The sequence below is a fragment of the Anopheles gambiae genome, chromosome 2 (genome assembly GCF_943734735.2).
Source record: "Anopheles gambiae chromosome 2, idAnoGambNW_F1_1, whole genome shotgun sequence".
In the NCBI taxonomy this organism is placed as follows: domain Eukaryota; kingdom Metazoa; phylum Arthropoda; class Insecta; order Diptera; family Culicidae; genus Anopheles; species Anopheles gambiae.
This window is the reverse complement of record NC_064601.1, coordinates 20,670,295-20,694,118: the sequence shown is the minus strand read 5'-3', so window position 1 is coordinate 20,694,118 and position 23,824 is coordinate 20,670,295. Positions and strand designations below refer to the sequence as shown.

General features: G+C 47.3%; 2 protein-coding genes across 9 annotated transcripts; one reads left to right on the top strand and one right to left on the bottom strand.

The window, feature by feature from the left end:
• Positions 1-19: 19 nt before the first annotated feature.
• LOC11175513 (uncharacterized) lies at positions 20-3,354 on the top strand. Its single transcript, XM_003436066.2, has 4 exons — positions 20-718; positions 805-975; positions 1,111-1,265; positions 1,348-3,354. Exons 1-4 carry the CDS (start codon positions 618-620, stop codon positions 2,286-2,288), a joined length of 1,368 nt encoding a protein of 455 aa, XP_003436114.2. The 5' UTR covers positions 20-617; the 3' UTR covers positions 2,289-3,354.
• Positions 2,297-23,824, bottom strand: LOC11175449 (uncharacterized protein CG45076). 8 transcript variants are annotated; one of them, XM_061640805.1, is made up of 10 exons: positions 23,502-23,823; positions 16,822-16,851; positions 15,375-15,746; positions 14,374-14,489; positions 14,139-14,290; positions 13,308-13,364; positions 12,191-12,352; positions 5,304-5,502; positions 5,018-5,234; positions 2,297-4,950 (listed from the first exon to the last, which is right to left on the bottom strand). In XM_061640805.1, the coding sequence occupies exons 1-10, from the start codon at positions 23,583-23,585 to the stop codon at positions 4,297-4,299; spliced, it is 2,043 nt and encodes a 680-aa protein (XP_061496789.1). In that variant the 5' UTR covers positions 23,586-23,823; the 3' UTR covers positions 2,297-4,296. The 8 variants fall into 8 exon arrangements, with proteins under 8 accessions (XP_061496789.1, XP_061496790.1, XP_061496791.1 ...); XM_061640806.1 differs by having other exon boundaries at positions 15,420-15,746; positions 23,502-23,822; XM_061640807.1 differs by lacking the exon at positions 13,308-13,364 and having other exon boundaries at positions 23,502-23,822.

Below are 23,824 nucleotides of genomic sequence, written 5' to 3'. Positions count from 1 at the left end.
GATGTGCAAAGGAATAATTATTGCTCACAGCTGATTGTCCCTAGATGTGGTTCAATTTATGCATGTTTGCCAACATGCCCGTACTGCACCAATTTAATTGATATTATCTAAAACAATCAATACCGAATTAAAATTCGCCGCAGTAAATAGCACCGCGCAGCACGTGCTCGTTGGCATCCACGCGCTTGCTAGTGTAGGGTAAAGAGAATGGGAACAGCAACAAAAAAAAATCAATACCAAACACCCACGAAATGTGCCTCGTGACCGTGAGTGTAAGCTTGGTACTGTTTTCCCGCGCTTCCGTACGGTGGGATTTTCTCCCTCCCAGGATTGCTGGCGCACTGCTTGCGGTGGTATGGAATATTATTGTTTCTCCACTCTGCAACAGTTCGCAACCGACCAAGCAAGCGTTGGCATCAGCGCCGTTGCCGGAGCAGCACGCATGAACGGTGGCGCATTGGGCAGTGTGTGTATATGACGCGTAAACGACGCGTGTGGTAGAATTCAAAGAAATCGATTAAACATTCGCTCATCCAGAGCGACGTTACATTTTTACAACATTGTGCGGTAATTGTGGTGACAGAAAGTGTCCACTAAAAAGGAAAAAAAAAAAAATTATGAGCAAATCGCCTGCAAGCGTAGTGTCGTCCGATGAAACGCACAGTGCCAGTGATGAGTCGCTGGTCATTTCGGCCGCCACTTCACACACTTCGCTCAGGTAAGGGGGGGGGGGGGGGGGAGGGGGGTGACCAACAATGTTTCTGCCATTGGGTGCAATTACAGCAGTGTATGTGTCCCTTCCAGATCGGTTGGAGTGACGAAAGCGGTGCGCAAAACATCCAAAGACGAACCGACCACGGCCGGTGTTCCGATGGTCAAAGAAAGACCACCGTGGCGTCCCGCAAGCCTTACCGCCGTAGTGGTGCCTCCGCCACCGAAACCCGACATCAAAGCGCGGCTGCTTGAAGCTTCCAAGTGAGTGGTTCCCCTCAGGCGTTCTGCGAGCGTTCGTGTTCTATTTATGAGACGGCGTCCAAAAATAGCCAACCCCAACGACGACCCCGCACGTGTGCGTGAGAAGGGTTTCAAGCAGCGTTTGCATCGTTTCAGGCGTATGCGTCGCGTCAATGCAGTGGTGCAGACCGATCCGGTGCACACGAAGCTGATGAAGGAGGTGTCCACCGACGAGCAAACCGATCTGATACCGATGGTAGACGAGGAAATACTGACCGATGGCAATCTAGTGATCCGTGAAGTTGGCAACTGTAAGTAAGGGAGAGATACGGATGGTTTTTTACTCAACCGTGTTGCTGAAGTTTGTGTACCATCTTACGGCTTTTCTTCTAGTGATTCTGACACATTCCGTTGCGCAGATGACGGACGGGGTGGAAACGTGCGACAGCGGAACCCAGACCGCCATTCCCCGGAGTGGAATATCGTTCCGGAAGTTCCTCGAACCAATCACCGGCCACGAGCAAATGATGAGCCTGGTAGCTAGCGCCTTGAGAACTCCGGAAGAAGATCAGCTCGAGCTCGAAGGTACAAAGCCAGAGTCCGAACAGCAACACACGAAGCCTATGTTCTCCTGCACCGAGCTGGAACCAGCGGGCGAGCGCTTTCCGAACGATCACACCGAACCGGGCTCGTCGCAAAGTGGCAGCGACAGCATCAAAGAACCAAACACGCCCGACCTAATCAGTGCGACCGTTGAAGGTGACCCATCGCCACACCGGACGGCCGCGACACTGCTCGAAACGCCCACGTTCGCGGCCTGGCAGAATCTCGACTTCTCCGACGAAGAGTCGGAGGGTTACGTGCCCCGGGAGCTACCCCGCCGACCGATCGGTGAAGGCGATCGTCCGTGGGCCGACTTTAAGGATCTGGTCATCGGATCGCGGGTAGCGAACATGCGCCTCTCGCCCGTGCCGCCCCGCAAACCGCGCGCTCCCAATCAAAAGACGGTGACGTGGAGCGACCGGCAGCACCGCGCCGTCTCGAAGCTGATCAACGAAGCGTCCGCCCTGGTCGACATGTTCGATCATGTGTCGCTGCTGCTCGGGCCCGACATTACGCTGCACAAGCTGCCGCCTCAGCAGGAGTTTCAGCTACCGCCGGCAAAGTGGGAACCACTGCTGACGAAATCGTGCGATCTGCTCGAGGAAAAGCTGGCCCAGGTGAGGCATCTTTCGGTGAGTGATTTCGAGCGCCCAACACATGAACCGAAAATTTCGATCACATCTTGCACCAACTCCCCGATGCTGTCGGATGTCGGACCGGAGGACATTTAAAAGATGAATTCTTCTAAGACAGCGCTTCATTTTTATTCACTGTTCATACCCACCCCTTCGTTGATATCAGTTTTACTGCGATTAGTAGACCCACGGTCCACCAGGCGGTTTGGGACCTTGTGGCGCCACTTTTTGGTCCATTGCAATCATCCTCTTCGCACTCCTCGCAGGCGGACATGCGAAACGCGGAGCTGAACGCTTCATTGCCCTGCCGGGACAGCAGTGCACACTCGCCACTAACGGCACAGCCACGCCAGATACGTTGCGACGCTTCGCTGGCGGTTGGAAGGAGACGTTTGTAGCCACAGACCGGTTGCACTGGATGATTGGTGGCGCTGAATGGTTGGCAGGAAGTTTTCTCCAGCACGGCAAGATTGTCACAATCTAGATCACTGCTATCGGTACTGCAGGTATAACACTCCAAGCCGTATGCGAGCGGGAAGCACAGCAGTGTGGTAGCAGCAGCTAGCAGGATCGTACACGGCGAAGCTAAGACGATCCTCATCTCGTTCAATTGCAATAGTGGTGCGTTCCTTGAAAGTCCTACCGTTCGATTGACCAGACACGATGTGAAGGTTTCCTCTAAATGTGCCACTGATTCGACCCAGACAGCTTGAGTGTTTGAGACTGCTGCGACGCTACAGATAATGCGTGGTGTGGTACTCGAGCTAATCCTATGATAACCGGAAGACCGGCACCCAAACAGTACAGTGGAAGGCCAACAAATACGATACGAGTGGCTCGGGAGCGTCATTACTATTAGCACTGACAGTGCACTGGACCAGTAAAGTACAAGCCATTTGGATTCGATTGTGTTTGATTTTTTTTCTAATCTTATTTACACCTTTATTTATTGTCTTATCGATTGGCAATCGATTGGTGGTAAACTTAACAATTCAACAAGAACAAGTATGCATAACGTAAAGGAAACGGAAAACAATCAGGCGTGAAGAATGTAACGGAACGGAGACGACAGATCTCTTAGTGTATAGAGTCCACTGGCTGGCGACCAGCGGCATAAATGTAAAGATAACTCAAGAAATGCAATAAACAAACATAAATGTAATGCAGTGTGCAGTGCTTTGAGAAAGCGAAGGACAGCGACACTGACCCTCAGCTTCGAAAAAGAAAACCTAAAAGCGGCCACCACGGTCTCTTGCTAACCGATCGCACTCCGCATGTCGTGGCTTAGTATCGAAGTACGCGGAAACAGAAGAAAGAAATGCACTCCCTAACGCTTAACATCGTGTACGGTTAAGAGAGAAGCTGGCAGAACATCACACCGAATGTGGGGCGAGTAAATTTGGGGGTGAACGGAGCCGGAAGCATGTTCGCTCGAGACACTATTCGTGTTTGCCCATCCGAGTTCTACCCGATATAGACTTTGCAGACCGTTGCGCTATATCAATCGAATCGGATCGGATACATTTTCGTTAATTATGCTTCTACTTGTTATCAGTCCCTTTTCCTCCCCCCTCTCCCGTGATGCGTTATATCATCCCTCAAAACGGTATTCGATCGCGTCGGCGCAATCAGGATTGGTAGTAGCGTAGTGCTTTTGCGCATGCTAGGCGAGTCTCTGGCGTTGTTGTTTCGAAAATGCAGTACGCAGCCAGTAGCGTGCCTGGTCTCTAACGTTGGCTGTAGTACGCCACGACATGGGAAAATTTCGTTGAACTAATGAATTTAAAGTTTTGGTTTTGTTTGCGTTTTTCGTTCGAATCTAGGTCCCGCAGCACTGGTGTCAATTTTTCTCTTATTCTTTTTTCAGCCGTTCGACCAGCTTTTAAGGCAGCATTTGGACATGTGCGGGTAACATAGTAGGAAAGTAGCACACTAATTTGGCTACTATAGTCGTTGACATGTGTACATATGTGTGTGTGCGTTTTGTGCTAAAATGCTAGCTAGCTATCCTAACAATAATTCGGAAGAGAGAAAGTGAGACAGTAAGCCCTAGCCCTTAGTTCTAGTGAGTGTGGCGTCCGGAACACGTGCGTGGCGTGTCCGTTCACTCGGCAGCAGCAGCAGGACTCTCCTCAGTCTTGCTCTCCTCGGTGGCGGCAGGCTCGGCGGCCGGTGCCTCTTCTGCCGGGGCCGCTTCGGCGGCGGCTTCGGCGGCCGCCGGGGCAGCTTCACCCTCGGCCGGCGCGGCTTCACCCTCCGCCGGTGCGCCCGTCTCCTCCAGCTTGGCGGCCTGGCGCTTCAGCAGCTCCTCGTCCGACTGGGCGATCGCCTTCAGCTCGGCAATCTCCTTGGCCAGCTCCTCGTTGTTCTCCTCGATCGCCTGCTTCTCGAGCTCGTTCAGCCGCGCCAGCTCGTCCTCACGCACCTTCTGCGCCTCGGTAATGCGGCTCTGCTCCTCCTCCGCCGCCTTGCGCGCTTCCTCCTCGGCGGCCAGGCGGGCCGCTTCCTCTTCCGCCGCCTTGCGGGCCGCTTCCTCTTCGGCCGCCTTGCGGGCGGCTTCCTCCTCGGCCGCCTTGCGGGCCGCCTCCTCAGCCTCCTTGCGCTTGCGCTCTTCCTCCTCCTTGCGCTTTTTCTCTTCCTCCTCCTTGCGCTTCTTCTCCTCCTCCTCCTTGCGCTTCTTCTCTTCCGCTTCCTTCTTCTTCTTTTCCTCCTCCTCCTTCTTCTTCTTTTCGGCGGCCTTCTTCTTCTTGTCTTCGGCCTGCAAAAATGGAAATGGCATGTTAGGGACTGTGTGTTTGCAGCATACACGCAGATGCTACCACTACCTTCTTGGCTTCCTCCAACAGACGTGCTTCTTCGGCCAGGCGGGCCTCCTCAGCAAGTCGTGCCTCCTCGGCCAGGCGGGCTTCCTCGGCCAGGCGGGCCTCCTCGGCCAAACGCTCCTCCTCGATGCGGCGGCGCTCCGCTTCTTCGGCGGCCAGACGCGCTTCCTCCTCCTTGCGTGCCTGCTCCTCCTGGCGAATGCGTTCGCGTTCGGCGGCTCTAAAGAATGAAAGCAAATGTTGCAATGTTGGACAGTTCTCGAGTCGAATATATAAAACCGTCACTTACGCCTCCTCCTTCTTCTTGGCTTCCTCCAGCAGCTTCAGGCGCTCCTTCTCCAGGTTCACCGGTTCGTAGCGAACCTTGTTCAGCTCGGCCACGCGTTCGAGCGCCTCCTGCTTGTCCTTCAGCTTCGAATCGGTCGGATCGTCGTACAGCTTCGGGCAGTTGAACTTGCGCGTCGGGCGAACTGGATTTAATTTTCCTACTGTTGAGTTTCAAGTTCGATTCCCATCGGGGAGTACGGAGTCGAGGACCAAGGAGCGGTCGGATCGGTTGCGATACAGGTGGGATGCGTTGGGTTGGTTGGTTGGTTGGTCGGGCAGGCAGGGGAAACGGATGGATGAGAGAAGAAGAGATATCTACAATCAGGGAGTCGGTTCTACAAGCGATACTACGATGAGTTGGCATGTGTACTAGCAGTGGATAGTTGGTTCATTTTCGTTCATTTGTTTTATTGCTTTACTCAGGCAGAAGCAGCGAAGCGACAAAGGGCGTTGCCATTGGAAACACAACCCGGATGGTATGGAAAACGGAGGGGCACGAACGGTTGTCTCAACATTTCGGTTACTAGTCTGAAGTTTCAATCTAGTAATCCGTGGAACCATTTCGATCCTCGTTTTCCTTCCCGGAGTGGGTTTGGTTCAAGTGCAGGAGGGTGAAGCCGTGAGATGAAGGACAAAAGGACACAATGAAATTAAATACACACTACTAAAAAGAAGATAGGAAGAGCATGCAGAACCCAAATCCAAAACGGATAATAACAATTGTTGTTTACATCGGTAAGTTTTTAACTCTGTTGTACATTGTGAGATCTCTCATGGATATCCCATCGAATTTGTGAACAGCAACGTTTGGTTCAATAGTGCGCGTTAGTACAAGCCAATTCCATTGCATCCAAAAGCAGCATGCCGGCTAGGGTAAGGGTGGTACACATTCCAGAGCATTGTTTTGAACTCCTGCAAACCAACCAACGTGTGTAGGAAGGCCGTGGTCTACTTACTTTGATTAGCTGTTAGAACATGTTTCGGGGGGGCTTTGAGGAGATCACATTCAGCAGGGTGGCTCTTACATGGGAAGACACACACTCGCGCAGACGCAGAAGGAGTCAGAGTGGGAGAGAGAGAGAGCGAGAGAGAAAGGCGAGCGTGCGATATCGCGATCGTGGAGTTGTTGTTGTTTTTGTCGAATTGTTTTGTTTTATACAGAGGGGCGAATGAGTGAAGAATGGAATATAAAGTGTTTTTGTTGTTTTTGTGATTTGTTTCGTACGTGTTCACGTGACGTTCGAAACAAACAAAAGGACGAAGAAAGTGGGGTGATAGTGTAGGGGTAAATGATGGGACAAAGAGAGCCTAGAACAGCTTCCTAGAAGGCGCGATCTCGTTACTGTAGATCTCCATTTGTAGATGGCATCTGTTATACAACTAGGTTCCGCTAATTGACTCAAAGTTCTTTACAAAAGTAATACACAAAAAACATGACACTAAAAGATGGCTGCAGAGTGCCACAGTGAAGATAGCAGAAGAGAGAGAGAGAGAGAGAGAAACAAGAAGAACAAGGTAGATACTACACAATCACAGCGAAAATCACTATTTACACGGGGTTTTAGAAGACGATAGAAGACTCTACAACATTGCAGCTACAATAGAAGAAAGAGAGATATATAGAAAAGGAATAGAAGTGAAAGGAAAAGAAGATAACTCACACCTGTAAAATGCCTGTCAACTAACCATCCCCCAGTGAGATCATGTACGATCGACCATCGATCCATTTTCGGAAGGGCGTCCCGGATAACACGGAGCGGAGTGGAAATAATTCAATAAGCTAACAAATGGCTTTGTTTCCCGTTAGGTTGACAGTAATTATCGTGTATCTTTTTCACAAGTTTCAAAAATGAGGCGATTCGTTTCACATAGTTAACTTAAAGCTGCGGTTGAAGTGTAAAGCTAACGAAAGAAGTTTGATGATTGCAATCGTTCCGCCTACCCTGCTCCTTGCTTGAACGCAGGGGGTGGCAAGCGGAATACTACATCCGGTAAATAAATCTGTGCTCTTGTAGTTTTTGTATCGATAAACTGTAAATATAGTGATGCATCTGTTAAACTATATATGTATACCCTCGCTTGCTGGCTAATGGAACATGATCTGAATCAATAGTTTAAAAGTACACAAACGTACAGTATTCGTAGATAGCGATTAGATATAGAAAGCTTTCCCCTACCCTTCGTGATGATCGTGAGCACCCTGTGATAGTTTCCACGACTGCTGGAATCTACCTAACGTGATGTGAAAGTACTGGCATTGGCGGCGCTGGAATTCTAAACTAGAGGTTGCGTTGGGCTGTACTTGGACGCACGCACGTAATGATCGCAGAAGTAACCGTTGAACGTTAATTTGAAAGTTCGAAAATGAATCGTTAAGCGCAAACCATACCATTAGTTCGTTAACCATTTTTGGCAAAGCTCAAAGCTGAGCACTAACTCTAATCTCTGTTGCGGTTACGATCAGGCAAAGGTTTTAGCGCCTCAGGTATGTTGTTGGGAAGAACGTGCGATTCGTTAAAAACCCCTCAGGCCGATGTCATATCTCGCAATGAGCAGCCAGTTGGTAGAAAGACCGCCGGGCGAGGATCGCACCATTGCTACGAGCTATATTTAAGCGGCTAGATTAACGTCACTGCTATAGATGCCCTTCTTGTCCCCGAGCTTCGATTTGCGAACTTCGGTTTTTGTTTCTGTTTCCTTAACTGGAGTTGGGTTGTTTGTTTGAATACGGTTAGTGCGCCGTTGCGTTAGGAAAAGTTTGTGCCAGAGAGTGGGTGTGGTGTGCATAGGGCGTGAGGTGCATTGTTTTAAAAGAGAAAAAGAAAAAATAATATTATGGGAAAGATTATATATAGAGAGAAAGAGAGAGAAGAAGAAAAAATACAATCATTAGGATCACCAAGTAGAAGCCGCTTGCCTGTCTGCCTGCCTGACTGTTTCGTGCTCGATCGTTCCCGCTCTCTAATGGGTACGATCGAGCATGGGTTTTCTTTTCAGTTTGTTTTATATCGCCAGGCAGAACATTTCCCCCATACACACAAAGAAACACAATGTATTAGATGACGGTGTGCTAGTATATAAATTGACGTTACATACTGGCGAAACGGTAGTGGGTTGATGGGTGGAATTTTGATGTTAGTATTGATCTATTTTTCGCCAACTGGCACGTAAAACGCACCCCAGTTGACGTGGTATGTATCGTAATGGACGGGTAGTGTAGGTAGTGCTTGGTGTAATGGTGACGAGCATCACAACGTTAGCCAGAAAGACCGATGACTGAGGAATGGGTTGCGACAGCAGGCGAATGAACGCGGCGCATTTCGTTTGCGCGCAAAATATTACTCACAGAAAGTCCCCGTAATCCCATAATGAAAGAGTATGTGTGTTTGTGTTTGTGTGGGAGTCTACAGCCTCCCACAACTGACGTGGAAAATTACGCGACAGGTGTATACACCGAAATGGTTTCATGCCAGCTTGTGAACCAACACATCCCTTCCCTTCTAGTAACATACACCCCGATGGGACCGAACCAGCCGATACTCGCGCCGGTTGGTGGTGAAGTGTGCACAAAGATGTTCTAAATTAATCACAAACCCCTCATCCTTGCCGGTCGCGCACAAAAAAAAAAAAAAACAGGCTGGAAACACCTACTTACGAAAACAAACGGGGACAGGGAGTGAACGAACTTCAGATGCTGCGATAGTTTAGCCAGACAAACTTGCCATCGTACATTTTGCGCTGGTTCGGGTTGAGCATGTTGTGGTAGGTACGGGTGTGTGTGGGGTAGAGGTGCTGACGGTAGAGATTGTTCTTAATTTTTACTAAACGTTCGCGACGTTTTAAATATAATTTAGGTAAAGTTTTTTTAGAAATAGGAGAAAAGAAATAGAGCCACATTAGAAATAGGAGACTTTGGCAACGAATAAACAAACTTGGACGTAACATACAGGGAGTGTACAACAGGATGGCTGACATTCGGGAGCATTTTTGTAGGAGTTTAAATGACAGTGGTTTAACCGGAGCTGGTATTAATCAATGATCTAGTTTCGGGGAGTAATTATTGAGGAGACACATTTACGTTTGATCACCAAAACCAACAACCAAACAATACACAATACAGAGGGCAACTCTACCTAAGTAAATGACAGTTACTAAGGCAACTACTAAGAAAGTGCTTGGGAATGTACACTTGCAATGCGCGAACCTGTTCAGTGTAGTATAGCGTTGTTGTCTGTTGTGTGCGGTACGTGTGGTGCGTGGATTGCCGTAGGTACTGCCGAGTTCCACCACGCTCGATTCGCTAGTACACTAGGCCTAGCCTCGGGGTCTGTGTTCAGTGTCGTCGCCTGTTCCGGCTCTGCAAGAGCATCAGCGTACGCTTTGCGTTTCTTATGAGCGTCGAGATTAGAAGTTTTCTTCGGTAGCTTGCTATAACTGCGCACCGAGCGATCGTGTGGTGAAAGTGTTGTGCGTTGTGAAAGTAAACAAAAGAGCATGTCAAAAACGATTTCAGTTAACCAGGGTGTACTGTTTGGGTTGGGTGCTAGCCCGAGCAATGCGAATCCCCCAATTCCCCGGATGAGTTAGATCGCTTGAATGCTCGAACCTAGTCCCAAATGTGAGTTTTTTTTTTCGGAAACCCCTTTTTGTCAGTTTACTTGTATTCCTCAAGTGCCTCTTTGGCAGCCCTCATCATCGATCTCTGGACCCGCTGGTGGAGTTTGCGTTGGACTCTCGCAAATACTGTTAGTATAGGACGGTGATGCCAAACGGTCGGATATGTCATGGTGGTAGCAGTAGTAGTAGTAGTAGACAGTAGTAGACAGTTGTGTATACGGAAGAACGTAGTTTGGACGGTGATTTGTCGGTTGGAAAAAGGAACAACGGATTGAGAAATAGATTCGTATTTAATCATTGCTTAATAAAGTGTAGCTGTAGGTGTTTGCTTGTGTATATGGTAATACAATACAGTGTACTACTGTTTGGTTCGTTTGGTTTTCAGCATGGTTCAGCATTTATTCAGCGCCATTTGTTTGGCCGTTTAGAGTATAAAAAAAGATGATTTCCAAAACACAACTTCTAGCGAATAACGGGGTTTAGTAACGGGAGGGAAAAGGAATATTGTAAGACGATCGCAACGATGGTTTCCCAATCAGGTACACAAGCAGATGAGAGAACAAACGAAGTTTAATCACAAACGAAACAAACTCGTTCCATTACCGATACGGCCTAGTGATACTGGTTTTTTGTTTGGTTTTGTTTAATAGGAAGTGGAGATAAGGTGACTTAAGGCTGGCCTAAGGATACTCGTGAAGGAACTCCTTAAACTCGTCCGGTACCTTGTACGCATGGTTCAGGTAGTACTTTTCGAGATATTTCCTAATTTTCGTGTTTACTATAGAGGCGGCGGAAAGGAGTAGAAATAAAGTAACAATAGCATCATTGCACATGGTAAGCGGTTCGATCAAATATAATATTGAAAAAGAATTTCTCTCGTCAGCAAACAACCACGATGACGACGCAATGAGTCGTGACGCTACTGCGCCCGTGTCCTCTTAGTCGTTTCGTTTCGAGTTCGTCGCGTTCGCAACCTTAGTACAGGGCGTTTAGTAGATACGGTACGAATAGTACGAAGTGATTGGATAGGCAAAGTACCGAACAACGATCGATGGTGCAGTACTGTAACGGTAGCGTTCTAGAAAATGTACGAGTTTAGACGTCCAGACGATATGAAACAAAACAAAGGAAAGAGATAAATGTAGAGAGAAACACAGAGAGAGAAAGAGAGAAAGAGAGAGAAAGAAAAAGAGAAACAGAGTGATAAACATTACACAGCTACGAAGGTGAAAACGAGGTTTAGCATACAAATGTGGGCCAGCTCTTGGAAGAGAACCAAATTATAGTTTTCCTCTCCCTATCGATCTGCTTGCGGTTGCAGCAAAAGCAGCGCACTGCAGGATATTATATTTTTAGTGCAATTTTGAAACGCTTCACACATTCAGTGAGTAGGTAGCAAAACAGTAAAATGGGGGTAAATTGGGTAATCGAAAAAAAAAACACATTGACGAGTGTGAGCCGCTTTTGCGTTTTGCACGCTGCGAAGGGCTAGCTTGTGCATCTTTAGAGAGAGAGAAAAAAGCCTCCCGAAGGTTTTAAAATGTCGGAAGCTGCTGGTTGGAAGCAAACGAGGCGCATATTAACCATGCAGCGCGACTGCCCCATCCGCCTGTTATTTCGCCATCGTTATTTGCCTTTCGATAGGGATCTATCACTAGCGAGGTGGTTGCGCTTTGAAAATCATCATCATTCGTTGCTGAAAGTGAGGAATCGAATTGGTGCTTAGTTTGTTCATTTCGTTTAATTTTTGGGTGCATGACGGTTTCTCTGTTTCTCCTCGGAAGGGCGTAGGAAGGACTCAAATGGGGGGGGAAAAAGACACTTGGGGTACGGTGGGTGAGGACAAATTGTGGGTGTTGTACCGGGGTTGTTGGTTCGGGTGTTGTTTGTATCTGTCTTCTATGCTTTACTGTTCACACCACGGTTCACACAGTAGCCCGTTTGGTGGTGGCGTCAGTGAGGGTGGTGGTGAGACGGTGAGGATGCCCTGGTCAGGGACGGGAGACGATCGGTCCGGTGTGATATCGCGATCGCTCAACGACGATCGGTGCGAGTTGGTGAGCGGTCGGGTCGGGTAGTCGGTAAGAGGGCATGGCATATGTGGTTGTTGGTGTGGTGAGAATGGTGATGATGTTGGTGGTGGTGGTGTTTGCTGCTTCGGAGCCTCCGCCCGCACCGCCTGGCGGGCCCTCGATTGTTTGTCCTGCTGGCGCCGGACCCGTTCCCTCTTACCTTCCTCCACATCGGCCTTGGCCTGGGTGCGGTTCGACTTATAGTACGACATGACGTTCACATCCTTGCCGACCTTCGCGGTATCGTAGTTATAGATACGGGGCTTGGTCTTCGGGTAGGCCTGCGAGCCAATGATGCGCGTACTGGCCAAATGGTTCTTGCCTGGAGCGGGGTGGGGGGGGTGGGAGGAGTTTGTGCCGTCGTATCAGGGACAACCAACACACCAAATCCGCCACAAACACATCCGGGCGGGCGATTCGATTGTGTTGGATTGTGTTGAACACATCGACCGCACATCGAACAGCGAAACAGAGAGTGTGAGAGAGAGAGAGAGAGAAAGAGAGAGAGAAAGATAGAAAGAGAAAGAGATAGAAACAGAGAGCAGATACCCGGTTGCGGTGGTGGGACGGGCAACAACAACAAAAAAAAAACGGGAGAAAGGAAGAGAAAACAGAGAGACACAGGGTTTCGAATTAAGGTGAGGCACGAACATTTTCAGCACGCAGCACGTGAAACGCGTGTAACGTTCAGATGCTTTAGCAAAACAAATACAGTGTCATAACTACACTTTGGATTTGTTTAAATTTGGCCAAAACAAATAAAAAACGCACAACAGGCAGAAGAACATGGTGAGACACAATGAAAAGAAATAAAAAACAGCAACAGCACAGATCGCGTAATGAACAAATGTAACAAACTTCGAACACAAGCACCCGGAAACATAACATCAAAGTTGAAAAGTAAATGAAACGAAAACAGAAACACCATATGCATTCCAACAACAAAAAACAAGTTATAACAGTTAAGAGTTAAAGCCCCCCGAGCCAAATGAAATAAGTTCGAGGTTGATCGAGGTTGAGACGTTGAGTCTTGGAATGCTTGGCCAGAAACAACACATTTTCACTTGACGGTATCGAGTTGTCAGTCGATGTCGATTCGGACATGCTTTGAGCAATTCTAGTGCCCACTTTCATACAATGTTGCTGGTGCGGTTAACACAACTCTTCTACCCTTGAACCAATCGTTAATAACATCAAGTTTAGCAGTTTTACAATCAACTTCTTTGGACAGTTTCGATCAGTCACGTACACGTACACGTCGGGATCACTATACTAACCCTCCTCATCCACATAGTAAGTGTAACGCCACAGGATGTCATCCAACAGTACATATTCTTCGGTTTGTAAAATCAAGTTTGTACAAGATCCAAACGCAAGAATGGTTTAGAAAGGTTGAATAGTACGGCAAATTAAAAAAAAGAAGATAAACACGCACACACACACAAACAACATCAAAACACAAAAACACATCAAACAAACCCCCATACAACCATAAGAAATGTAACGTTGCAGCAGTTGTAGCAGTTGTGTAGTAGCAGCGATATTAGGTTGCAAAGCGTACATCCAACCGGAGTAACCCAGTGACACCGGGGAAGTGATGTAAACAGCGAGTGAAGGAAGAAACAACAATATGGTAAGCGATTGCAGAAAAAGAAAACAAAGTCAATAAAACGAAACTAAACGCGACACACGAACAAAATAGACAAAAACAAAAAAGATCAAAGAATAACATAACGTTCGAACACAACTGAGATTTGATGACGAATGCAGCCAAGAAACGGAAATAACAAATGAAGCAAAAGCAGTTTGAAGCATATTTTCAGCATAAAAGGGGATAGAGAAATGCCATGTTTTTTTCCTATTATTACCAATGAAATTTCAAAAAAAAATTGGAAAATTTTGGAAGCTCTAAAGAAAATCGAAAAGGGCATTTTGAGGGTTTTTTGGGGATTTCTTTCTAGCAGGAAGCTTCTACTATGTAAGAAAGAGGGATTTTGATATGTTTTCTCTCTGAAGATAGGAAGAGAGACACCGGCCTCGGATGGAGAGACGGATGGGTGTGGACTAGAAGGGGGGTTTGAAATTGGCGTTCAACGGTCGGCACTTACCGACATAGCGCGACGCTGGCGAATGATATCTAGCCATGGCTTCGATATCGTTACGGACGCTGCGAATCGGATCGGTAATGTGGCTCTTCACGTAGGTGTCACTGTTCAGGCGGTTGTGCGTGGAGAACGGATCGTACACCCACTTCTTCGGACTGGTGGACAAGTGTGGACAAAATACAAGTCAGTTAGTGAAGGTCGTGAAGGCTTCCGTGATCTGCCTGCTCCCAATACATACTTCGGTTCTGGAGCAGCCTGAGCGATCGGGGCCATCAGACGGGGAACGGGATCGTTCAGCTGGCGCAGCAGCAGTGCGGTCGAGTTGCGGATATCGCTCTTTGCGTCCTCAAACTCCTACAGACGCAGGACAGTGCAGCATTAAGCGGAATCGAAGTTTGAACCGTAAAATGAGAAATTGCTTATTAGTTTGCTACGAACGACGAACACCAGTAACACTACCAACTGCTAACGGTAACAACCGCCTCGGGGCGGAAACGGGCAAGCTGGTTTAATAAGGATGCTTTAGGACGTTTTAAGTTGCTCGGGGTAGCTTCTTTCTACAAGCGAGGGAAACGAGCTCCAGCGGACTTACGACCAAACGTGAGCGGGAGCGGGGGATCATCAAACTACGCATCACGCAACACATTGAAGCTCACGCTCACAAACGAGGTAAACGGTCCTAGTGGGCAATGCAATGGAGACGCATGGTAGCACGTGGTTTTGACAGCGCAGTGGTTGGTGAGTTGAATGAAGTTGTGTATGGTGTGGCTGCGTACTTTTTAATTTGTGTTTGATTTGCGTTGCGTACTTAAAGATTTCTACCTGCCACCTGGGAGGTTACGATCTGTGCAGTACGAAACGGGGCAACGATTTGTGAACTTTGCCAGCGAGCTACGAATGTGGGTCAAGGTCATGTGAGCGTTTCCCTACACAGCTTTGGGCAGTGTGCACGCGTGTACTGATGATAGTGTTATTGCACCGAAAAACAGCGCTTTCCATGTGTTAAAGCTTTTCCGAAACGCGATTTGATTGGCCGGTTAAAAACGCACCCTTGCGCTAGCGGGCTAGAATAGCGCGGGTAGAATAAACAGAAGGCAACACAGTCAGCGAGTTGAGCGAGTTAAGGTTTGGTTGATACCGGCGTGGTGTGGTGGTAGTATTTACTGTGTGTTGTATAGTAGAGTAGTGTCTGGCACTTCGGTATACTTTCGGTCGGTGCTGCGTGTTTCCATTGCTTACCAAGTATGAGGGCGAGTTGTAATACTGCTCTAGGGCACTACTTACAGGACTAGCGCGATATTTACGTTCAATGCGATCGAATTCTTTGTTGATGATCGACGGGCGCAGGTAGGGCGAGCGGATCGTGACGACCCGGGCCGGCGATACGATGACGCGGGCCGGCGAACGGATCGCCCGCACGGTGCGCATCGGCGAGCCGAGCACGCGGACCGGCGAGCTGATCACGCGCACCGGCGACCCCAGCACCCGCATCGGGGATACCACGATCCGCGGCGGCGACGTGACGACCCGCGTCACTGGAACGAGCCGCTTGTGCGCAACGTACGGCATCGGTGTGCGGTACGTCGTGGTGGTGGTGGTGATCGTGTTGAACTGTTTATGGGGATGGTGGTCATGGATAGTTTTGTTGGTTCGTGGTGGTGGTTTTGGTCATCATGTGTGTTGTTGATGAGTGTTGACATGTGACCAATAGAAACGGGGGTTGATTTTTTTTTTGTACACGGCATCATTTGTACACACAAACACAAGACAAAAAGGTACGAAGGTAACGATGGTGGTGGTAGCACATTGGGATGAATTGTGCAACGATGGTGCAAAGATTTGGTGGTGCAAATTTACCGGAACGAATACGTCGGAGGTGTGTGAAGATTGGTGAACACGGGAAAGGCAACAATGAGATAAGAAAACGGAGAGAAAAAGAGAAAGAAAGAGCAAGAACATGGGGCAAAAGAAACGAAGAACGCATTAGAGACTAGAGAATCTATTATTTACAAACACAAACATGAGAGGAAAACGTAGTCCACCTTGATCGCTAGTTGATAAGTAGATCGCAAAGAATACTAAACTAGGTTGTCATCATTTAAATATTGCTCTTTTTCTCATTTAACTCAATGCTATCTACATAAAAAACTGTAAAATTTGGATCGACAATTTGATGTAAGAGCTAAGAAGAGGAATGTGCGAAAATGCTTGGATGTACTACGACATATTGTGGTATTCAAAATTCTACATTCTTTGCAGAAGGATACTATATCTTTCATACTTTACTACTTTAAGAAATGTGAAAATTATAGCAAGAATTATAATCTATCATATTTTACTAAACTGTTAAAATTGTAACTAAGATACAAAACTGACAAAAATATATGTACTAAAACTGTACTACTAATTCACAGTCCCTTTTAAGAGAACAATATTTAACAATCAAAATTTAGAATGCAAAATCAACAAACGAACGTTGAAACGTGTCTTGAACAGATTAATGTGAGTCGAGATGATTTTGTACAGTTTTGTACATATGAATCGCAGATCTAACACACTACAACAACTACCCGCAAAAAAACAACATTCAATATACAGTGGTGAAAGAAATCGGATACATTCGAGTGAAAAACTTCGGTGGAATCTATCCTGTGGGAAGTAAAAGAAAACAAAAGAAAATACTTACGCGTGGCACTCCGGAGTATCGCAGTGGAGTCTGTGAGAAAATAGTGGGGGGAGAGAAACGGACGTTACAATTATTCTCAATTCTCATTCGTACGGGTACGGAAAGAACGTGAAGAACGGTGAGATCGAGATGAGAAACGAACATGTGTGTGGAGTAGACTACCAAGGAAAGAAGATGAAACGCAGATTGTGGAGGAACCGGGAGTTGAAGGTGAGACAAAGAAGATACAGTGATTGGTACAGATACAGCTCATAAAACGGGAGTGAAAATGGCGTTGGAAAGAGGAAAGCGAACGATACAGTAGAAACAGAAGAGAACGTTACAGCAAACAAACAACGTAGATGTACAAAATGGACACAAAAAAAACTAGCAAACAAACATATACAAAACGAAACACACATTCACATACACACGAGAAACACTTCAGACTTCCGAGAAGTATTTGTTCTGGCAGATGTTTCTCGTTGAATAAATACATAGAAAGTGTAAGTAGGTGGGTAGTGTGAGTCTGTGGATTTGACAGTTAGTACAGTGGAATAGTGGAACAGCGCAGTGCGTAGTATGGCTGCGTACGTTACGTTTATGCTGTTATGTTTAGGTTGTTCAGGGCAACAAGCTCTAAGGAAATTTGACAGTTGCGGGCAATTGGTACGAACGCTTAATTTTAAATAGTTTCGATTTTTTTTAGAACAGATGTACGCATTGATTCGTTTTGTTGTTGTTGCTGTTGGAACATCAGTCTAATAAAATCCTTTTGTATGAACAATATCGCATTCCACTGTACTAAAAGCCGTCCGCAGTCCCCTTTTCACTACCTCTCTACGCTACGTGTGTGTTTTTATGTGTGCGTGTGACACTGTGCCTTGTTTCCGTACGTGTTTGTGTGCATTTCGTATGTCCATTCCATATCGAACCAGCAAAAAAGGAAGAAGGACAAAACAAAACAAAAACACAGGCTCGTTTGGCGATTGGAAAACAATTTGTTCTCCATATCGGTTTTCCGGCTTTATTTTAATCAAACATTTGATATTTTGGATTCAATTCCGTTGGATAGTTATATGATTTTCACAAATGTAATTCAAATTGCTCAATTTTCTTGACAATATATGCAGAATATAAATATGAGATACAATAAATAACGGGTTAGTACCGGTGCACCAACTAATACTCGCTAAGGAGGGTTTGAACTACTAAGTGGCATGATGTTACTAAGGTCCCCCGTAAGGGTACTTATAGACATGGTGCATGTGCTACGCTATAGTACAACAGGATCCCTCGCTATCTGCAATCCCTTTCCTGGGAGCAACCGTTACTGGTAGCTCGACCCGGACGAGCGTGTGAGGAGCGTGTTCGAGACAGTTGGTGATAGTGGTGAAGTTTAGAAACGTTTTCACAGTGGGAGGGGTTAGTATTGTGACGATCGAAGGCCCCTGCTCGAAGGAAGGAAAAGTATACAAACACAGAATACACACACACACAGACACACAACACAGAAGCCTTCGATGGTTCGCGTGTAAGGGTTTCAGGGTCGTCCGGCGTAGCGTTTAGACGCGGTACGAGTAGTGCCGGTAGGTGGTACCGTGCGGCAAGCGTCCGGAAGTGGTCGAGCTGTAGCTGTAGCCACCGGGGCCACCGCCCGTGGTCGAGGTGCGCTCCGTACTGTACGAGTAGCCGCCCGGTCCGCCGCGGCTGTTGCGTTCCGTGGTCGACGAGTACGAGGACGTGGAGGTGGACGGGCGCGAGTACGGATTGGATGAGTTGGCTGACTCGGTGACGGTCTTGTAGGTCTTTGAGTACGTGTAGGACTCATCACGACGCGGCGTCGACGTCTCGACGGTCGTATAGCGTGGGGTCTGCGAAATGCGTTCGTTTTCAGTTTGGATATGTTTTTTTTTTGTTTCTTATGTTTGCGGATTGTTTTTTTTTCTTGCTTGTTTTTATTATTCAAATGCTTGGGCATTACATTATCAATGCGCCTGCTTTACTGCTAGCTTGCGGGAAAGGCAAGGGGAAGGAAAATAAGGAGTAAGGTGATAGGGAGGGTAGGAAAAGTGTTCGCTTATCTTTACTCTGTGTCTGTGCAAAAGCGTTCACGTTGCCGTTCAACGCAGCTTCACAGCAGATTCTTCTACTCGTTGCGTTTGGAGAAATTGAAACAAGTTTGCAAACTATTCCCATCTTCGCGGTTCGTTTCGTTCGGTTAATGATGTCTTTCGTAGCTGGTGGCGCATTTTGTGTGTGCATGTGTGTCTAGTTTAATACTGTTCTACTAATGTGACCCGCCCTCTGGTGGCTAATCCGGCAAGCAACACGTCCCCATACCGTGCGCCCTCTAGTGGCGGTAGTAAGTGCGAGCATAGCCCGGCTCGAAAAACATCACGTGCCGGCGCCCTTCCTTGACCGGGGCCGTCCCGTGCACGCGGCGCAACAGCGTATCCACGTTGTCCGCGTCCGTCGTGTGCCCGGTCGCCCGATTGTACTCCCGGCGGTGCAGCTCGTTTGCGATACGCTGGCGGTTCAGGTCGCGCGGCGACCGGTACTGGTCGATCGGGCGGGCCAGAATGCGCGGGTCCGGCTCAATTCCCTCGCGATTGATCGCCTCCAGTATGGAGACGCGGGCCTCCTTGCGCGGCTGCCGCTTGCCGTACGCCGTGACCGGGTCCGGTATCAGGCTGGGCCGCGGCACAAACGGCACCTTGTCCCAGTCGACACCGCGTCTCTGTGAAGAAGAGTGCAGTTTGCAGCATGTGCAAGTGATTGATAGTGGTCGGTGAGGTGGAAGGGCGGGGTTTTTTATGTGGCAGGCGGGCACGCAGTGGGAGGCCTTCGTGACGCAGCATCGAAGAAGTATGGTTAGGGTGGGGTTGTGGTGGTCCGGATGGTTAGCGTTAATGGCAGTGAGAGTTTGCATTGCTTTTTCCTCCCCTGCAAGTGCGTTGATCAGGGCCAGCTAGATGTCAGCAAAGTAGTGTGCCACTGATGCCAAGTACGAGAAAGGGCATGAAAATAAGAATTTTCCAAAAAAGCTACACAACCTTACTGTGCTACTGATAGCGAGTGTTGGAGTTGTGAGAGCGATCTATTCCTACCAGTTAAAAACCACATTTTTTTTAACTTCAAAACTATACTCTGCCGCAAACGTTCATCCTCTAAAATGATGGACAAAGGAAACCAAACAAAAAACAAAAACACCCATTCCACACCCATCTGTCTCCCTTTCCGGCCATCCCGACAGCCCGACCGGCCACTCCACTCCACGTTCGCTTCGGGTGTGAGGTGTAGCTTATTTTTGATCATCCGACCCATTACGAAGCGTGACGGTGACCAGCGTGTGCTGCTGCTGGTGGTTGTGCTCTGTTTTTGTGCGGTACATTCCGCGCACACCGAGCGCATTTGCGTTTAAAAATAGCATTTGCTCAGTCTAAAGTCTACCCACCGTCGGGTAAAGCAGTTCTTCCTGTCGAATGGAGCACCATTCCGCACCCGCAGCTGTGTTTGAGGGTGTGTGTCTTTTTTCTGTGTCTTTGTTTTCTTGTTGTTCTTTAGCTAACCCTGTACTTGCTGCCGTGGAGAGCACTACACAAATGATAGCTACTCCGCTACCACCATCACCACCACCACCACTACTAAGCGTTTGCCGCGTCGAAAGTACAAGCGTGCGACGTTCGCCCTTGCGCTAGACAACATATTTTTAGTTTGACAAATGAGCGAATGTGTGAGATTTTTATGTTTTCGTTTTTGCTTGCTCTTTTTGAACATTTTCTTTTTCTACAGCTGGTATGTCAAAACATTGGACATTATTTTAAATGTATTTTTGGAAAAATTATTTGGATACACTGTAAAAATACCGCTTTCATCTTTTTTCGCCTCTTCGCTCGCTTAGACGCGCATACGCCGTACGCAGCCATTTTTCGCCTGACCGCATTATGGCGCCTCGTAGTAGCGCAAAATTGTGTCATAATTTGGAGCGCAAGTTAAGCTATTTGGAATGCCAGTGTGGGGTTTTATTTTTAGCAACTGTGATCCCATTCTCACACCGCTGGTGTTGCGCGCGTCACACACACTCACACAGGTACGGTTACGGCTAGTTTGCAGCCATTGAACCTGACCCTGTTTGGTTGAGGTGGTAATGGCTTTTTTTTTGTTCAAACCCATCATCGTGCTGTACGCAGCCACACTGCAAAATTCGCCGGGGCAAAGCAGGTCGTGCAGGCTACTTTGATGTCTACCGAGCGCGGCGCCAAAGCCAAAATCGCCACCATTTCAAAAGCAGCCCAAATTTCACACAATTCCTGGTAATTATGCTAAGGGGCAAGCCGTGCGCCGTGCGCATCCATTACGCGGGAGGTTCGCATTCTGTTTCGCATTTCGCCACCGGGCCACAGCACTCGGGCGGTGCGGATTAAATATAGAATTCTATCGTGCCACGTTTCTGCGCTGCATTGAGCCACTGACAGACAGACGTTTGGCTTGGCGTTTGGCCACGTTTGTGTAAGGACTCCGAAGAACAAAACACAACTCGAAACGATATCGAGTTCCGGCATTACGGGGGGCTTAGATGGTGTGCTATAAAATCCGGATCGACTTGCTAGTGCCAGATGGTGTAACGATCGGGGGGGGAACGAGCGTACGGAGCTCATAAAATGTTCGACTGTTTGTTCCGTATCACTTCTAAAGGGGAGCTAATTTATGGGGGAGAGCGCCTTATGGTGACATGTCGCGTAGACGAGAGCTCGTTATATATATTCTTTTTCTCGGAGCGTAAATTTCGCAATAGTGTCAGTAGCAAGATTTATTTGATTCGATTTTTTTGTTCGACGTTTTTGTTTTGAGCGCTATACAGTTTAGTGCGATATTGTTCATTCATGTTCGTCATGGATGGGTGGAATAATTTCCAAACGTGTCTCAATTTCTTCATACAAAAACAAAACAATATACATAGGTGTGTCTAAAGCTCTTTGTACAATACTAAGATAAAAATCGTAAATGTGAAACAATAACCATTTATAGTCCTGTTGGTATTTCATGGAGTTTTTGTAACATAAAAATTACATACAAAAATGAAAACACAAAATGTACACGAATAATTGAAAGATAAAAGTTTAACAAGAGAGAAACAAAAAACGACAAAGTAACCAACATACAAACATGTACACGGTACAAAATGAACAGCCAATCATGAGAAAAAGGTACAAATGAGAAGAACAAAAACATAAATGGCCCGGTTACGTACAACCGTTTTACAGCCCTTGGGAAAATAGAGAAAATGGAGAAGAAAGTAGTAAAGTGTGTGTAATGTTGCTTTCATTGTATGGCGCTCGGTGATGCCAACGATCCAGCACACTGGTCCAAAGTATTGTTTGTGGACCGAATGCACCCATCAGCAGATTGTGGGCGTAAAGTTTGTTTGTTTCACATTTGTACATGGGGGTGGTAGGGTGGTGTTTTCCTTCGAGCTTTCGAGTATTTTGTTTCTGTTGGAGCTTTAAAATGACGCACTTGACGCACTTTGGAACAGCGGATGAGTTATGTGAGTTAAATGGTGTGGTGGTAGGAAGGAAGGAAAGGAACGGAATACACACACACACACACGCAGGGCCACACAAACACACACAAGACACCTAAAGAGGAGTTAGGGTTAGGGAATAGAGTAAGGAGAGGGATGAGCTAGAAAAAGACACACAGCAAGAGGGACACAGACACACAACCGTTGGACTGATCGGTGGCGCAATCGTGCTGTGTAACGTTCAGGACCAACCAATTCACCGTCTCCCTACAATTCTATTTTAGTACCGGTTCGTTCCGTTCCATTCACGTCAATGCGAGCTGTCTGTCGTTTCCCGTTTTCATTATCTTCGAACGTGCTGTATCGTAGCAGTGATCGTGAATTGGAAACGTACCGAAAAACACATCCACCTAGTAAGGTGGTTGCTTAACATTTAGAGTCTTTAGTAGCACTTTCTATGGCACGTACACTAGGTTTTTTTTTTCGAGAGTATTCGAGAGTGTATAACAGTTTCACAGTTTTTAGTACAATTTTTTGTTCCACAGCACATTTTTATCGACTACTAGAAACCACAGCACTTTGGTTTTTTGCTTTTTTTCTCATCATATCACTAAACCTTGGAGACGGTTCACTCAAAGTCACTGAATGTTACACAACTCACCAAGCGCACACTGATCGACCCGGGGCGGAGAAAGGATCACCTTCGACCGAGTGAACGATCAAACCGAAAGTCGTCGTTTGTCAGCGATTTCAAGATTGGATCGCGAAGCGATTGCGATCCAAGCCTAACTGGCGGAATTTAAACTCCAGAATTGTATCCGTTTTTTTATAATTTGGCTCTATTTCACTTGATTTTGATCACTACCACAACGAGATTCGGTACCATCAGTACACTCGGTCAGGGTTTAGGAACACTTGGAAAGTGGATCGTTGGACGATGTAAAGGATCTCAAGGTGGTCGAGGTGTGTTTGGGCGGAGTTTTATGTGGATTTTTTTTAGTTCGATGTAGGGAGGGGAATAAAATAACTCATTCCACGCGGGAAAAAGTAAGAAATATAGATAGAGAGCGAGAAATTGGAAACACTTTTGCGATGGGTTGTTTGTGTGCGTGTGTGAGAGAGGGGAGTTTTGTCGTAGGCTCGGTTACGGGATACGAAGGAAACGCATGCTTACCGTCACAGTGTACGAGGAAATCGTGGGACGGGTATAGCTCGAGCCAACCCGGCGGGTGGAGTAGAAGTCACTTTCGTAAACCATTGTGTTGTCTTAGCTGGACGCAACGCGTTCGGATATACTTTAGGGTACTGTCCTTTTGCTGGTGGCTCACACTGTCACACTACTACTGCTTTCCACCGGTTTGGGTGCACTTGCTGCGCTTTCGCTGGTCGAAATGGTTCTGAGCCGTCGCACACCGCTGTGTGATGAAGTAGTCGCTCTATCGGCGTCGGTTTCGGGGGTGCTTCGGGCGCTTGAGCGTGCGCTGGCCGTCGGCCAAA

What these genes read in the sequence shown, in the direction of transcription:
- LOC11175449 (XM_061640805.1), bottom strand. Translation starts at nt 23,585, where the DNA reads ATGGTTTACGAAAGTGACTTCTACTCCACCCGCCGGGTTGGCTCGAGC. An exon ending in TTTCCTCGTACACTGTGACG is followed by an intron (nt 16,852 to 23,501) that starts GTAAGCATGCGT and finishes ATTTTCTCACAG; the next exon opens with ACTCCACTGCGATACTCCGG. An exon ending in ACAACTCGCCCTCATACTTG is followed by an intron (nt 14,490 to 15,374) that starts GTAAGCAATGGA and finishes CTGCGTCTGTAG; the next exon opens with GAGTTTGAGGACGCAAAGAG.
- LOC11175513 (XM_003436066.2), top strand. Translation starts at nt 618, where the DNA reads ATGAGCAAATCGCCTGCAAGCGTAGTGTCGTCCGATGAAACGCACAGT. An exon ending in CGGCTGCTTGAAGCTTCCAA is followed by an intron (nt 976 to 1,110) that starts GTGAGTGGTTCC and finishes GCATCGTTTCAG; the next exon opens with GCGTATGCGTCGCGTCAATG. An exon ending in GATCCGTGAAGTTGGCAACT is followed by an intron (nt 1,266 to 1,347) that starts GTAAGTAAGGGA and finishes CTTTTCTTCTAG; the next exon opens with TGATTCTGACACATTCCGTT.